General features: G+C 50.2%; 1 protein-coding gene across 1 annotated transcript in view; it reads right to left on the bottom strand.

Moving 5' to 3' along the window:
• Positions 1-17254, bottom strand: part of LOC119451027 (DNA mismatch repair protein Msh6) — a 383914-nt gene that overhangs the window by 54009 nt on the left and 312651 nt on the right. The window contains exon 26 of the mRNA XM_037714459.2: positions 6024-6116. Coding sequence (XP_037570387.1) covers positions 6024-6116 — 93 coding nt within the window. The remainder of the gene's footprint in view (positions 1-6023; positions 6117-17254) is intronic.

Genomic DNA, 17254 nt, shown 5'->3' with positions numbered 1-17254 from the left:
TTGGACTATGCTCCTTTTCCGTCGTTTCATCAAGAATTTCGGCGCCACTGCTCGCCCACTCACCGACTTACTTAAGAAGGAAGTTGGATTCACGTGGGGCCCTGTTCAAACCAAATTAAGCCTTCTCCGCCCTCGTATGCTTGCTAACGACTACCCCATTGCTGGCTTATTATGATCCATTTGCCGCCACTGAACTTCACACGGATGCCAGTGGCCATGGCATTGGGAAAGTACTCGTTCAATTGCAGCGTAATGAAGAGCGTGTAATTGCATATGCCAGCTGCCTTCCTGTCACCCGCCGAGAGAAAATTTTCAATTACTGAATGGGAGTGCCTGGTGTTAGTTTGTGATGTGTGGTGCGCAACGGTGATATTTGTGGTGTACGAGAAGGTGCGGTACATTCAAACAAGAAGCAGCCGACAAGGAGGGCACGCGCCGCTCTACCGCGCCGCGCCGAAAACGACGACGCCGAAGACCGTGCGGCACGTGAACGCGGCACAAGAAAAACACCAAAAGAAAGCGCATCCAGTCACAAAGGAACACGAAGCCTCGAGCAGCCAATGAGAAATCGACGAATCGACCAGAGCAGCAGAAAAAGGAGCCGCGCTGGCAGTAGGAGGAGTAGTTCCAGAAGCGGCACCAGGACAAGGTCGGCCACCGGATCGGCAGTTGAAGACGGCCGTCGGGTTCCGGACCCGAGCCACCAGGACTTCACCCAGCCGGGGCCTCCTGCCAACCCATTCCTGGGCGCTGCCACTCCATCCGTTCGAGAACTGGTGCCCGAGGCCGGCAAGCGTCTGCGCCCGTGGGCAGAACGAGAGCTGTCGGGCTACGGGCCCGAGCTCTACGACCAGCTGCCCGGTCAGAACGCCGCCGCAGTCAACCCCTGCTGCCAAGCCGCCTGCCTTCCCGGGCATCGCCACCCTGCCCGATAATCAACTGCTGCTGCCCGAGGCCGGTGAGCGTCTGCATCCGTGGGCAGAACCTGAGCTGTCGGCCTACGAGCCCGAGTGCCACGATCAGCTGCCCGACCAGAACGCCACCACCGTCGGCTCGTGCTGCCGAGCCGCCTGTCTTCTCCCTCCGAGCCAGAGCTGCCACGCTCTGGCAGCCTGTACAACGTTCCGACACAACGTCTTTTGGTGAGATCAACAACGCTTCTCTCGTCGTCTCGTCTCCGCTTCGCCGCGTCGAGACTGTAGTGCATACGCACACCCGCAGCCTGCCCGAACTTGCCTCATATCATTAGCGTTCCAGCTACGTGTTTCATGTTATCGTTGTGTGTTTGGTTTATGGTTTTCTTTTCCTTTTAGTTTTATTAAAAGTTTGTGTGCTTCCCAACCAACGGCTTTGCCCCCATTGGGTCTTTGTCCCCGATTGGGCTTTGCCCTTAATGGGGTTGTCCCCCAATTGAAGAACCGTCTGCAGTCACGCTGCATCACAAATTGGCGTCCGCGCGACAGGTCAAAGCCGTTCGTTTGGTTGGATTCTGTTGCTAATTCTAACAGTTAAAGTCATGGCTGGCACGCGAGAGCTGTTAGCTTTAGCGGAACGCATGGGGCTAGAGGGAGCAGAGCTAACAGCGTGGTTAGACAAGCACGAGGCGCGAGCGCGAGAAGAACGCGCTGCGGAGCGAGAAGAACGGGCTGCGGAACGAGAAGCGAGAAAAGATCAGCTTGAGCGCGAGGCACGTATTTTGCAGCTGCGTCTCAAGGTCGCAGAGGCGGAACGGGCACGCTCCCTGAGAGAGACTCGCGAGCTCGAGTCCTATACAAGCTCTATTGATCAAGCGCTTAACACGAGCTCCAGACTCGGGGGTTCGAAATCTCTGTTTAGTGATTACCCCAAATACCCTCACGGGGTTTTGTTAGGAAAAGGCACTAAACAAGAGGGCAGCAGAGAAATGAGCAGAAAACGGACCAGCCTAGGTCCCGACATTAACCTCAAGGAGGCCGAGGATAGCTCAGGGAGCAGGCAGCAGGCAACTACCAATGAAATCGAGGCACCCATGCGCATCTGGGCTAATAAAAGCACATTGAATAAAGAGGCACAAATGCCTTCAGAAAGCTCGATTGACTGGGCAACTGTGCGCAGTGGTAGTGACCTCGAAGAAGACACCACCGACAAGGAGGTACGCATGTGAACCTGTGCTAGTAAAAGCAAATCAGATAAAGAGGCACAGATACCTCTACAAAGCCCGACGGACTGGGCAAAAGTTCGCATTGCCAATGGCCTCGAAGAGTATGAGGCGAGCGAGGAAACGCTCCCCCACTCTTCCGGTGTGCCCCTTGTAATGGTGACAAGTGGCCTCGTCAGGTGCGAGGACCACCCAGATGAATCACCTCAAGAGAAGGTGAGCTTGCCTGACTGCGTCCCTGAAGACCCGATAGGTCTATATGAAATGTACAAGAGTATGGAAGTACTCAGCCAGGAGACTTGTACAGAGTCAAAGGAAAAGGCCAGTTACTTTAAATACAAGGCCCATAGCATGTTAGTACTTAGTGACGACGCATGCACGCAAGGTCAGTACAAGAAGGGCCTGCTAGCTGAGGAGGCCTGCAACTTTGTTAAAGAGCACCCTTCGGAGTTCCCTGATACAGGTCCTAGAGAATGTGAAGGGGAGTTATCGACTTTAGATCTCCCCATGACAAAGGTCAGCAGATATACTTTGTATTCGTGTAAGGTCGGGGAAGGCTATTCAGGTGACCAGGTCGAGGCTAGCAAAGCAGTAAAGCACCGGTTCCAGATCAAACAGGGGCCTACGTGTATGTGTTCTCAACGTCACAGCAAAGCGGCACCCGTGCTATCATCGCAAACGCGTAAACGACGCGCCGTTCCAGGGCGGTTGTCCCAAATGCAAAAGAGACGCACGGTTCGTCTCACCTGGGACGCAATAACTTAAGAAACTGATGATTAGCCGGTTGCCATATCAGGATTCTGACCTGGGACGGAAACATATTTGTTAATAGAGGACTTGGTCTGCAACGTTGAATTATTTGAAGTGTTTTTTTTTTTGTGAGTTTTATGATGTGTATGCTCAGCGAACTTTCCCGGCTGAACAGTGAACGCCCAATGAGTGTTGTGTTTTGAGCATAAGTGTGAAAGGCGTCGCGCACTGACCGGCAGTTTTTCCTGTGGCAAAACTTGTCCCTAAAAGGGGCTTATGTGATGTGTGATGCGCGACGGTGATATTTGTGGTGTACGACAAGGTGCGGTACATTCAAACAAGAAGCAGCCGACAAGGAGAGCACGCGCCGCTCTACCGCGCCGCGCCGAAAACGACGACGCCGAAGACCGTGCGGCACGTGAACACGCGGCACAAGAAAAACACCAAAAGAAAGCGCATCCAGTCACAAAGGAACACGAAGCCTCGAGCAGCCAATGAGAAATCGACGAATCGACCAGAGCAGCAGAAAAAGGAGCCGCGCTGGCAGTAGGAGGAGTAGTTCCAGAAGCGGCACCAGGACAAGGTCGGCCACCGGATCGGGAGTTGAAGACGGCCGTCGGGTTCCGGACCCGAGCCACCAGGACTTCACCCGGCCGGGGCCTCCTGCCAACCCATTCCTGGGCGCTGCCACTCCATCCGTTCGAGAACTGCTGCCCTAGGCCGGCAAGCGTCTGCGCCCGTGGGCAGAACGAGAGCTGTCGGGCTACGGGCCCGAGCTCTACGACCAGCTGCCCGGTCAGAACGCCGCCGCCGTCAACCCCTGCTGCCAAGCCGCCTGCCTTCCCGGGCATCGCCACCCTGCCCGATAATCAACTGCTGCTGCCCGAGGCCGGTGAGCGTCTGCGTCCGTGGGCAGAACCTGAGCTGTCGGGCTACGAGCCCGAGTGCCACGATCAGCTGCCCGACCAGAACGCCACCACCGTCGGCTCGTGCTGCCGAGCCGCCTGTCTTCTCCCTCCGAGCCAGAGCTGCCACGCTCTGGCAGCCTGTACAACGTTCCGACACAACGTCTTTTGGTGAGATCAACAACGCTTCTCTCGTCGTCTCGTCTCCGCTTCGCCGCGTCGAGACTGTAGTGCATACGCACACCCGCAGCCTGCCCGAACTTGCCTCATATCATTAGCCTTCCAGCTACGTGTTTTCATGTTATCGTTGTGTGTTTGGTTTATGGTTTTCTTTTCCTTTTAGTTTTATTAAAAGTTTGTGTGTTTCCCAACCAACGGCTTTGTCCTCGATTGGGTTCTGGGAGGCTTCGCCTCAGAGAACCGCCAGAAAATATTAGACAAAAGAACCTGCTCATCACATAGTTTAGGGAGTAGCTAAATTACACCCTTACTTGTACGACCACACATTTTTCGTGGTTACCGATCACCATGCCTTGTGCTGGCTGTTGTCACTTAAAGATCCTACTGGACGACTGGGTAGATGGGCGCTATGGCTCCAAGAATATTCATTTGTTGTCTTATACAAGTTAAGCCGCCTGCACAAGGACGCCGACTGCCTATCCCGTCATCCTGTCAATCCCCCTGAATATAATGCGCACAACACCGACGCTTGTGTACTGGCCAATTCTGATTTGCATGACATCTGCCCTGAACAACAGCGTGATGACTGCTTACGTGTTCTCATCGATCGTCTCAATTCTGAACATTCTGAGCCCACTCTGCACACGTTCGTACTCCACGACAATGTTCTCTCTCTATCGTCGAAACTTACGTCCCGAATGACCAGAATTTTTACTCGTTGTGCCACGCCATCTCCGGACATCAATTCTTGAGCAGTTGCATGACGCAGCTACTGCAGGCCACCTCAGAGTTTCTCGTACTTACGACCGCGTACGGCACTGCTTCTACTGGCCAGGTATGTAACGCTCCGTGCGGCGCTATGCTGCAGCCTGTGCGCTCTGCCAGCATTGCAAAAAACCTGCTGTGCTGCCCGCTGGACACCTTCACCCGAACGATGTGCCCTCAGAACTTTTCTTTCGCGTCCATCTTGATCTTCTCGAGCCTTTTCCGACTCGAAATCTGACAACAAGTGGGTTGTGGTCGCGACTGACTACGTGACCTGTTACGCGATCACGCGAGCTTTGCCCAAAAGCTGTGCCACTAAGGTGGCGGATTTCCTTTTACATGAAGTCATCCTCCATCACGCTGATCGTGGCCGTACCTTCTTGTCCCGCGTTGTTGAACACTTAGTTCGTTCCTGCTCTGCCTAGCACAAGCTTTCCACCGCCTTCCACCCACAGACAAACGAACTCACGGAGCAGCTCAATTGCACGCTGACAGAAATGTTGTCTATGTACGTTTCCGAGGACCACAATGATTGGGGCAACGCGTCACCCTTTGTCACTTTCACTTACAATTCGTCCCGTCACGCCACCGCTGGCTTTTCACCCTTTTACCTTCGGCCGTCACCCTACTTTGCCCTTTGATACACTGCTTCCTTCCTCGGTGAACACTCCCACTGAATATGCTCAAGACGTCCTAGCCCAGGCTCACACGGCATGACAGATTGCCAGCTCTCGGCTCACCGACTCGAAGGCTGCGCAGAAGGTCCGGTACGACAGCTGACATCAGGACGTTCAGTTTTCCCCTGGCTCCGTCATCCGCCTATGTCGCCACATCGGCTTGTCCGAAAAGCTGCTGCCACCCTACACAGGGCCCAACACAATACTGTGGCAGCTTAGCAATGTTAACTACGAGATTGCTCCGCTGGACACACCTGTCCCCACTGACATTGTGCAACTGTCTCGGCTGAAGCCTTACTTTGCCGAGAGTTCACCTCCATTATAGCTAGCGCCGAGACAGCGCCTTTACAGATGGGGCTTATGTTACGGCACAACCGAGAGTGACGCCAAAGTCGGAAGACGACGATTTGACGTGTCAAGGTGTAATCGGCCTCGACAGCCATCTTATATATCGTTGCCTTCCTTGTAAATAGTGTAAATACATCTTTAAATGCGACTTCCGCAATGTAACAATAGTCACTGCTAAATCCAGCTATGAAAGAACAGCTGTTTAGAACACTGACTTTCGAGGTGCAATACTGACAATGAGAAAAGAAAGGAGTGAGTCACCATGTGGGCGATGATCACAAGCAGGCCAGCTTGGCGCATGAGAGTGGACTTGCCGCCCATGTTTGGTCCCGTGAGGAGGCTCAGCACAGGAGCCTGCACAGAATGGCTCATGATTTCTTTTGACATTGCGACATCTGTTCACGCATGCACTAATTTATGTGGAACACATTCGAGAGAGGCATCATTCATCTATGAATGCTGCTGGAGTGCAGTTCATTATATCACCAGCGCACTGTCATAAAAAGAGAAAAATAGAAACATGCCTGCCAACCCGTGAACCTTAAAATTCATAAAATTCCATGGATATGACCCCGAGGAGAGGGGGAGCGGGGTATAAAGCTTATCCTGTAGAGATGCCACATACACTTTATTAATTTGTTTGGGATGCATATGCATTCGTCACTCAGGTTGACCTCCCTTGCACGAACTCTGCACAAAAAGTGCTTGCAAGCCATGATAACCTTTAGACACAGCACATAAGCAGCAGAAAAGCTTCAAGCTTGGGCCAGTCAGTAACGGTGCATCTTGATGGCATTCCCATGTATTAAGGCAGAGACAGAGCACACTCTGCCTGTCCTTTATTTTTCAATTATTATGTGTGCATGTGAACCCCAGCAGCAAACATGGAATACCAGAGATTGACAAGCCACACATTGTTCTTGGATTACAGCAACTTTTTCCGTGACTTTGCTGTTGGCAAACTCCACTGGTCCAGAAACCTTTCTGTAAGTATAGACTTCCTCAAAGCAAGCCACCCCCACATGTGTCTTTTTATCATCAGAAGACTTCCAAAAGAAGACATGGAGACTACAAAAACTAGCGAATAGAATTTACTTTTCATAAAACTAGACTAACATTTGTAAAATCATAACAAGCCCAAATTCATAAACTTTACTGAAAATTAGGGATGGTTTGTAGATATGGAAAAGGGAGACTTGTGCAACATTGCAGAATTACAGCCCCATTTCCAGCAAAGCTGTGTCTTTCGAGCAGTTGCAATAAAAATTTCAGTTGCCAGAAATTAAACCACAAGCTTTAAACTGTTGCCTGGGTATGATTCATCAATTTGAAACATTGCCCACATAAAACACTTCTGATAACTTTCTTCATTAATTTGTAGCGAAGGCCACATCTCACCCATCTACACATTTTCCACTTTGAATGCACATTGGCCATTTTCTCTAAATTTGATCTCAGTGGCAGGTACAGCTCACCCAGCACAGTATATAATAAATGAAGGGCTGTTCATAAACCAGACCTATAATGTTCAGGAACGTTCACATCCGTAATTTATTACAAAAACCCACACACCAATAAACCGCCTCCTATATCCCCGAAATATAAGCAAGCAGGCCCATTTAGTTTACCAAGGACACCAGTTGGTGCCTCGTGCAATGCATGAATTTAAGAAGAAAAGAAGAAGAATCATTTGCAAAGCCAGAAAATCACCACAGATATACCAAGCCCCCTATTTTCGCGGAGTGTGAACTGGGTGTTAGAGGTGTGCACGAGCTCCGGGTTACCCGAAAGCCAATACCTGGCAGCTCGTCACTTTGACACGGGCTGAGGTCAGGCTTGGGCCACTATCGTTTTGTTGGGCGAGCCGGGCCATGTACAGAGCCCACAACAAAGATGCTAGAGCAGAATGGTACTTGAGTGCGAGATGCCCATAGAATTGTTCGATCATGAGAGCAATAATTAAGCTAATGTACCTGTGGCCATTACTCATCTCAACCAGTGCATTCCTTTAACATCCACAGCCTATAGTTGGAACAACGGTTTCGAGCTGCCACCCAAGCATACGATAGAGAGACGGAGCGAACACAGGCTAGCTGCGACGCCTTCGCTAAGAGCAGAAAAAAGAGAGATTGTCGCATATACGTGAGCGATGTGAAAAGGGATACCACCAGAGAAAGATGAACCGAAAAGTCACCACATTGTGTGGGAACGAGCGACAACAACTTCGCGGACAACTTGCGCAGAACACGATAAAGGTACCATGCAAGCATGATGCGGCAACGAAAAAAACCGGAAACCTTGGTTTAATGCTGAAATATGGAACCTTATTACGAAAGCGAGACGAACGTATAAAAAGTTTTCTGCCAACACCAGTCTGGCAAATCAGAAACGCTTGTCATGATAATTAATCTATTGAAAGCAACAATTAAATCTGCAAAAGATACCTTCTTTGCTAAATTAAAGAAGGACTTGAGAGAAAACCTGAAATCGTGAAAATATGTAAAACTAAACCGAAAAGAAGACATCCATACCTTCGTTAACTATTGATGGCAAAACCGTGACGTCAGACTACCAGAGGGCGGAATGCTTTAATCAGTACTTCCGTGTTTTTGCAAATATCTGCTGGGGAGAGTTCACTTTTGAATAACGCCTATCGCCCTAGGGCGATATGATGTTGGTGGCGTCGATTCTCAATTACGCCATTTAGATGAAACAAAAGCAATTGGACCTGATGGAATATCCTCAGTGGTCGTTAAAGAGTGTCATAGCATCATTGCTCCGTATTTAACGATCATCTATAAGCTTAAAGATGGCGCCGAACAGTCATCGCCTCTTTTTTGTCGTCTGCTAGCCAGAGAGCAGCCAGACCAAAATCGTCCTGGCTGGTTCCGGCAGCCTGCGGGTAGCCAGAAGCGTCCAGCCCGAGTAAAACAAACGCGCTCTCGCAGCCTGCGGGTAGCCAGAAGTGGAAAATCGGCCCAGTTGCATGAAAGGTGCTCATTCAAAAGTGGCAACACACTCAGTGCCTTTGTGGCACAGCCTGCTAATGCATCTGGTTGCTGTTCTTGAGGAATCCTTGTGATGTGGGTTCGATTCCGTTCAGCATCGGAGAAATCTAAGGGATATTTTTTCTCTTTGTGGAGTGGCACATTTTCAGTGGCACATATCTACCGTATTTATTTGATTATAAGGTGGTGATGGTTATCAGGTGAGGGGGCGATTAGGGGAAGTCCCTGGAAAAAATCTTGAGTATGCAAACCAATATAAGGCGATACAGAGTAGCCGACGAATTATTGAGAATAGCGGGGATTACCTGAAATATTGAATAACTAACACAGCCAGATTGCAAAATGGCGACCATGAATAGAGGGGAAGGGAACTTCAACCTGCGGAGTGTGGGTTCTACGCGAATTTTGCCTTTAGGTGGGGCTTCACGGCAGCGCAAATGCCTCCTTATAGTGTGGCTTCACGGCACCACAGCATGCGCTGCCGTAAGGCCACACCTAAAGGCAAGGAGGAGGAGGAAAAAGAAGAAAGGAAAAACAAAATTCGCATATAAGGCAGGGGGTGACCTTGAGGCTAAGAATTCTTGGAAAAAACCTCGCCTTATATTCGAATAAGTACGGTATTCAACAAAGTTGGTGTAAAAGACGCTCATTGAAGAGCAGCGTTGACAGAAGTTGTGAGCAAAAAGGTTCATTAAGACCACCACAGACCGAGTGGCACATACCCTCTAAGTCGGCGTTTTTTCGAAGAGCAGTATGTACCTAGTTCAGCATCTACAATGAGGTTCATTGGCACATACTCGGTGACCCAAGTTGGTTGATTTCGAACCTTAGCACAACAGCCCATTTGAAGTAACCATTCAGAAACTAGAGACAGCGCAAGGTAGGTGGTAAAATGGTTAGATACACAGATACAAACATAAGGTATGATCGATGCAACGTTTATAGATACTTTTTCAGTTCCGTATCTCCGCGCCGCGCCCACGGAGAGAAGGCGGCCTGTCGCGATTCTCGCCACCGCGGCGTTGCGGTTACGCGTTGCGCTAGGAGAGCGAGCGTCGTCTGCTAGCGGGCAGCGTTCCGCCGCGGCATCTCAGGTTCTTCCCAATTCTGGCTGTGTACTGCAAAATAAATAACTGTTTTGGGAAAGTTGCTCTGCATTTTTTGCGGCTACTCCAGTTCACGATTTATTTGAAACGGGCCGTATTGCGCAAGGAGTAATGTGTACGCCCAGGGATTTTGAGCGGGGGTAAAATATCAATGACAGCGTTTTAAACGAATGTTCGCGCAGCAGTGGCTGTCAAGTGTGCACGCGAATTCACTTGCCATGCCAATCGTGCGAATCTATTGCAGCACGAATGGTACTTCCTTACAGCCGTGCAGAACAACTGTTTTCTTTATGATAGACATCCGAATAGCTTAGCTTCTGAGCCTCAGGAGCTGGCTGCCCGCTTCAAGTTCAGCGACTGCGCAACTCGGAACCATCGAGTGCTACCTTGTATTCTTCCATCCGAAATGCTCCACGCTCATTCTACTTTAAAGAAATATTCGACATGGGCTTATTCAATACATATGTATCTCGATGCAAACGCAGTACACAGTGATTGTATGAGCATGATCCGTGCGCGAACACGAGGACGAAAAAAAGAACCAACTAGCCCAAGGTCAAACCTTGAAGCGGCTCAGCTTCTCACTGAGCCGCTTCACTTCCCGCTTTTTGCGCTCACGTGCTGCATTGGCACGAATCAATCACTTCCTCAGCACACAAGCTGCGACAGGGACCTTCCTCCTTGCTGGCGTAGATGTCTTCTTCTTCAGGCTCTTATTCAAGTGACGCACATATTGCTGACACGTTTTTCTCATCCGTCAAAACTGAGCAGTCCTTGTGGAACAATGTGCTTCCAACTTTCACCCCTGCTCTGATGGTGGCAACATCACTGCAAGAGTAGCCTAGGCAAAATTGTTTGTTGTGTACAATCTGCAGCAGGGCTTCTAGATTTTGCAGAAAACGAATCTCTACATCAAACGACGACTGTCGGAGCAGCCTCCCATTTGCGTGGACAACATAGGTGATATCGTCCCGCACAACGACGCTCTTCAGGATTGTGTACGCCCCCGCTTTCATTCCGGCCACGTAAAAAACAATCTGTCGACGCTGCCCTGGTTCTTCTTCGAGTACTGCCATTGTCCAGTTGGCTGGGAGCCATACTGACGCACTATTCTAGACAATCTTAGCAAAATTGGTGCACTGCAGGGGAACAGGTGCCTCATGGTTAAACAGTTCCTCTGGTCGCTCCGTAGGCAAGTGCGCTTCATTTGTGGTCACATCATGCGTAGATGCTGCCTTTCTCTTTTTCGGAGATCGCCGCCCAGTCTGCTTTCTCGACAAGTAACTGGGAAGGTTGGGAAAGTTAACGGGGACTGCACCTTTCTTCAATGCCCAGTACGACCGGTCGATCTCAACGACTTTACTGTTGATAACATGCCTAAACGTTTTCGAAACGTCCGCTTCGAGAAAATGAACGTCACAAACCTTGCTAGTTTTGCTTAGCTCTTTGTCCGCGCGGGGAATAGCTCTTTTCCATTTACTGAGAAGCTCCGGATCCGATGGCGGCGCAAAAAAGTAATGCTTCGGAGTGTTTCTTCTGTACCCGCTGGTACAGCCAGGTGCGAAGCAGGTTAGCATTGCGCTAAGCCCAGCACATCAGATAAAACACAGCATGTTGACGGAGTCACCAAATGCTTCCGTCCGCGGCCGCACTGTTCAATAGCCCCACAAACCGAACGCACTGAAAGGGCAAAGTTCTCGCACAGGGTTCAAGACAAACGCAAGCGAAAAGAATCGTATAAAGGGGACACGCAACTGCGTCACTGAATAAAGATCCAAACTGCGCCGCAACTGGCGAACGCCGTGAACGCTGCCGCCGACACCGCGCAACCCGTGACCGCAGCGCCCTCTCAGCGCCTAGGAAGAAATCACGCCCGCCTGGGAAGGTGGAGTTCCAGAACTGAAAAAGTATCTATAAACGTTGTGTTCGATGCGCCTGCGCCACCTGAACCGAGCTGCTGCACCCTGCCATTCATTTCAGCGGTGCAGCAATGGCGCCCGTTGAACCATGCCGTTCGTTTCAAAAGGTGCAGGAAAGGCGCAGGACTGGCTCATGATTTTGTTGCACCCACTCCGCTGTCGGTGCCGATGTGGTGCAGGCGCAAAGGTGCGTAGCAGCAGTGCAGCAGACGACGCAGCACAGGGGCGCCGTTAGAACCCCGCTTACGCGCGTCTGATGTGTCTACGCAAGTGTGGTGTGTATTTACGCCCCAGAAGCCGATCATACCTGCAGTTCAGGACCTCTCAAACTTACGCACTTTGTGCACATTAGCAGGACACAACATAACACCTGCACCGCGTCTGCACCTTGGCATTCGTTTCGAGTGTCGTGCCGTGCCTGCACCGCTGAAATCGAGCTGCACAATTTCTCAACTTCTCGTGAACCGCTGTGGAGTGGTTCACAGTGGTGCAAGCGAATCGAACGTAAGTAAAGTGTGATGCTGGGTCATGTTTATTTACAGGATGGCAGATGATAGCTCAAGGTAGGTAGGCCATCTACGGAGATGTTCGCCATACAGTCCAACTTCGTCGTCTTCTACCTTTCGTTAGCACGTTTCATTTCCCCGTTCGCGGTAAGGCTTGAGGCACACGACGTGAATCAACTGTGCCTTGCTCGAGCGGCGACCAGTACTTGCGAGACGAGAGATTACATACGTAACGTCACTGAGGTGGTCAAGAATGACGATGATAAAGCTCTTGGAAAACGGGACGTTGATCGGTTCAATGTGAGGAAGGCTCAAACATGCGATTGCTAGCTATGTTGGGCATGTTCCTTCTTGAGTGCGAGCGAACTCGTATAGACGCTGAGATTTGCAGCGAGTTTTTTCTAAAAAAAAATCTATGTTGTGCACCCTATGGCAGGGTGCGTGATAACTAGCGCGCCCGAAGTGAGTGAGTGCAGCAGCTGACGTGGTGGCTGACTTTTCCTGTACGTATGTAAATAGCTTCTAATGTCGGCACATTTGTCTCTGCAAGTCAGGCGCCGGAAACGCTGGCTATAGGAAGGCAGCAAGACGCAGTACCAGCAGTCCACTAGGAAGCTGTGTGTGGAGCAGCGAACAGGGAACACTTAGCTAGGCTCGTATTTCCTCACGGTGGCTCATTAAAACCTTTTATGGGGCTTTTGTGAGCATTGGTTACCATAATGGATGCGATTAGGCCTTAATGGATGCGATTAGACCATGTTGTGACATTTAGCGAATGCAAACCAATTCACTAGTTTTACTATACTCGCCCGAGCTGAGAAATCTCGTTCGAAATAGAAAGCTTATGTTGTTTAGATGGACTCAATATTTTGCAAGTGTAAAATCTTGGGGGACCATAGAGAGCTTTGTTCAGTTGAGCATCGCCCAGTTTCACGCTGGAATTGAACCGAGAAAACTTGGTTGATGCGAATAATTTCGTTCATATGGACTTGGTTGTTTTTTGTTGCGGCATAAAACTATGCAGCAGACGTGTGGTTCGGCATTGTGTCAAACAGCCGACGCCGCGCTGGTCTCCATAGCCTTAGTTCCAAGTGTTTGGGGAGTGCATTCCAGCAGTGTTGCAGAAGAGTGAGAAGCAACCTGGACTTGCTATTGCTGTCATCGTCCACGTCCCTGCCTGCTGTCTAGACTTTAAATTGCAGCAGAGGCCCCTTGCTGTTCCTAGCCTGATGCAGCAGCACATGCAGCCACAAGGGAGAGCCACCATCATATACTCCCATGCACGAGGACGCACCAGTGTGAAGCTGCCCATGCTGTCGTGTGCGCCACTTCGCTGTGCCCTGACCTGCTGTTCCTGAGTGGACACTGTGGTGTGGGCCTTCAGGGCAAGCTGTCCTCAGCCCCCATCATCGTCAACCACTGCTGCCGTGTCTGGACGGCGGCCACCATGCTGCGCATCGACGTAGATTCCTGCCGGTGTTTGCCATCGCATCTGCCCAGACACAACACCATCGAGAAGTGTTTGCTTGTGCAACACTATGCTTGCTAATTTATTAAGTAAACGAATGTTTGCAAGTTTATACGGCCGATAAAACTGCTATCCTTACTTCGTATAGCGGTCTACTAATTTGCTATCGCCATGGATGCTTCGTCTTGCGGGCGAAACTGACTTTTTTTTTATGCATCGCAACTTTAGTGCACTGGGAGTAAATCTTTGTTTTTGCAAATGAGTGAAAGTCGTATTTCTGTATGAAAGCATGTGGTGCGTGGTACTGTAAAGGATTTTTTTTTTGGTCACAGAAAACTGGTTCGCGTTACAATCGAGGACACGCTAGAATCGAGTAAATACGGTACGGTCTCAAAAACGACAAATTAATTTGTCGTTTTTTAGTTGATTTTTAGTTGTACACACATCTTTCTGCACATCAAGTAGTTTTAGAATAATGTACAGTACTCATGAGATGAAATGCATCAATTCAGGGATAATTGTAATTTTTCTTATGTTTCCACTATCTTGAGTTCATGTTACATCGGCGAAATTTCAGTGACATGACATCGCACTCCCAAGTACTTGCGCTTATTTGGTGTTGTGCATGGAGGAAGGAAACCCCAGGAGAGGCCCTGGCCAGCACGAACGTATTGGAGAAGGTGTGGCGGAAGTCACATGGTGTTTTTCGCAAAGGAGCACTAGGACGGGTACACCAAATGTCAACGTTGCTATGGCAACCGCGCTCCTGAAGCATTCGCTGCTGCTCTCGGTCTCTGAAAAGTGAGATAAGATTTTTCCGCCGGTGTATTTCCCGCAGCACGTTTTGTTCTCGAGAAAAGCTGACTTTGGGGTTTGGTGTGTAAGCTTGAAAGTTGTGTTTTGGGTCTGTGAGTGTGAGTGTCGGCCAGCAACAGATACACTCAAGCAATCACGGCGCGGGTCTTTGTCGTCTTCTTCAACGTGCCACGAAAAAACACAGGAGCGCGTCTGCTGCACTAAAACTGCTACAGAAGTTTTGTAGGCTTTGTTCTGACGCGCGTCGGCAGCACACACTTCCGGCGGCTCGTAACGATGCAAGTTCAAAGTTCGCGCCCATCTGCTCCGGCGAGCTGCAGAACCCCTGATTGGAGGCGCAAAGAGAGGTGGCACACCAACATGGCTGCACTTCCGGCTTCAAAAAAGTGACGTCAGGGCCTCTTTTGTTTTGTTTCCTTCCTCCATGGTGTTGTGTTTAGAACTTCCTGTTGGATTTCATTCCACGAGTCCTCTACATTCATATTGCACAATGCATCATGAGCCATAATACTAAGAATAACCTGTGCACAACTTACAAGATTAGGTTGCTTTCAAGTAGTCCAAAACATGCTGCACATTTCATGGTTAGTGATTACAACCAAATTTCGAGTGTGCCTCCCATCAAGTCATAGCTATCACTTTTGACAATAAAATCCCAGAGAACTGTCGCGCTGCCGTGTACGTCGCATAAAGTAACCTTCAGTCAATATCCTTCTACTCTGTCCAAACCATACCGAACTTTGCGACACCTTCAATGCAGCCTCAACCGCTTTTTCAGCCACATTAGAGCATACAAAAGCGCAGCCTGACATGCCATAGCTCTCTAGAACAACTTTACAGATTACGTCGCTAACACCTCCGATCCTGATGCCTTAGGAAGGAATTAACAGCCCTATTTCCTTATTATGACAGATTCAACTCCTAATTCCCAAAAAGAGGCAGACCTGCTTGTAATTGAAGGTGTCACGAATAATGAGAGCAGTTTTTTTTCTTGCTTCCTGTTTCTGTACAACTCGACTTCCTTTGTTTATTTTGTTGCTGTTTTTTTAAGTATTTCTATTTATTTATTTATTCACCCATTACTCAGGTGCTCCTATTACGAGTGCTGTGCCAGGGGGTACAGAACATTCATACTGTTAAACTTAGAGCACATGAAAACAAGCAAAAAATATATATATATAAAAGGCGTAGTTTCGCCCGAAAAGCGAAGCATCGATTGTGATAGCAAATGAGCGGACAGCTATACAAAGTAAGGATAGTAGCTTTATCGGCCGAATAAACTTGTAAACATAGGCTGTGGGGGAGCACACGCTGCCACCTTCTCCCGCGGGCGCTCGCCCGTCGCCGGCGCACGGAGCGCCCGCGACAGCAGCCGGGTGGACATCTCGCGCGCGCACACCGCGCGCTGCGGGAGCCGGGCGAACACGGGAGAAATGCACTTTGCCCTCTCCCGGTTCTCGCTCGCGACGCGCGTGCCGCGCGGGAAGAGGGAAAGTATCCGGCGGGCGAGGAGGACACTCCCCTCGCGGAAAGGCAAAAAGGCATAAAAGAGCGCGACCGAGAGACCCCCGCTCTCTCTGACCTCGCTTGACCTTCTGCCTGGACGGATTTTTACCTGCTGAAAGCCGTGAGTGACCTCGTTCGCGTGACTACCACACGCGACGAGGCAAGCCTATTTTATTAGTTGTTATACAGAGCGGACTTCCCTCTACAAGTGTGTTTTATTGCTGACAGCAATAAACGTTGTTGAGTTGACTCGCTGGTTGCCTTATTCGCCCGAACCCTACGTAGCTGCGATTACACGCGCTACGGGTTGGGGAAGACCCCCACATTTGGCGCTACCAACGTGGTTCGAATTCGGCAACAAGGCGAGTTTTCTTTTCTGTTTTTTGGAGCTGGGACTACTGAAGTTGCAGTAAACAATGGCGACGGGCTTGTCTGACTTTCCAGATTTGTTCATGTTGTCGGAGGTCGCGGCAGATAATCAGAGGCCTAGTGCTAACGCGGCGGCAGCTTCCGAACAAACCGGTAGCTTTGATTTTGAGTGTTTCACGTGGAACAGTCGGGATCGCGGAAACGCCACGTTGGCAGGGTTTAGGCCTGAGAGTAGGCCTAACACGCCTAACACCTCGCCGCGTCGTCCCGCGGACTCAGAGCCACCTATGCCTCTAAATAGTTCGACGCAAGCTGCGGATGCGTCCGAACCTTCGGGCGGTAGTATTCCGTCAAGCGAAATAATGCTGCAGAATGCGCTGCAAGTCATGCAGGGCTTAGCCGGCGCCCTGCAGAACACCATGCGGGCCCCGTCGCAGAGCGAGCGACCACGAATTAAGGTAGACATGCCTACCTATAGTGGGTACCACGATCGCACTAGTGCAAACGAGTACCTCGACCGTCTGCAGTATTATCAGCAAGCAACAGGGCTTTCAGACGCCGAACTTCTCGCGCGCGTGGTCCCTGCTTCACTGACTGAACAGGCGGCTCGTTGGTTCCGACTGGCCGGACACAGAGCCCGCACAGTAGAAGAGTTCCGCGCGAACTTCCGCGAGGAATTTCTTCCGGCCAACTACGAGTGGCGTTTGAGGAGAGAGTTGGAGTTGCGTACCCAGCATCCGGACGAGTCCCTGCTGGAGTATGTTCGAGCGATGGACGAACTTTATCGTCTCGCA

The sequence above is a fragment of the Dermacentor silvarum genome, chromosome 4, assembly GCF_013339745.2.
Source record: "Dermacentor silvarum isolate Dsil-2018 chromosome 4, BIME_Dsil_1.4, whole genome shotgun sequence".
NCBI lineage: Eukaryota > Metazoa > Arthropoda > Arachnida > Ixodida > Ixodidae > Dermacentor > Dermacentor silvarum.
This window is presented reverse-complemented; position numbering and strand designations above follow the sequence as displayed.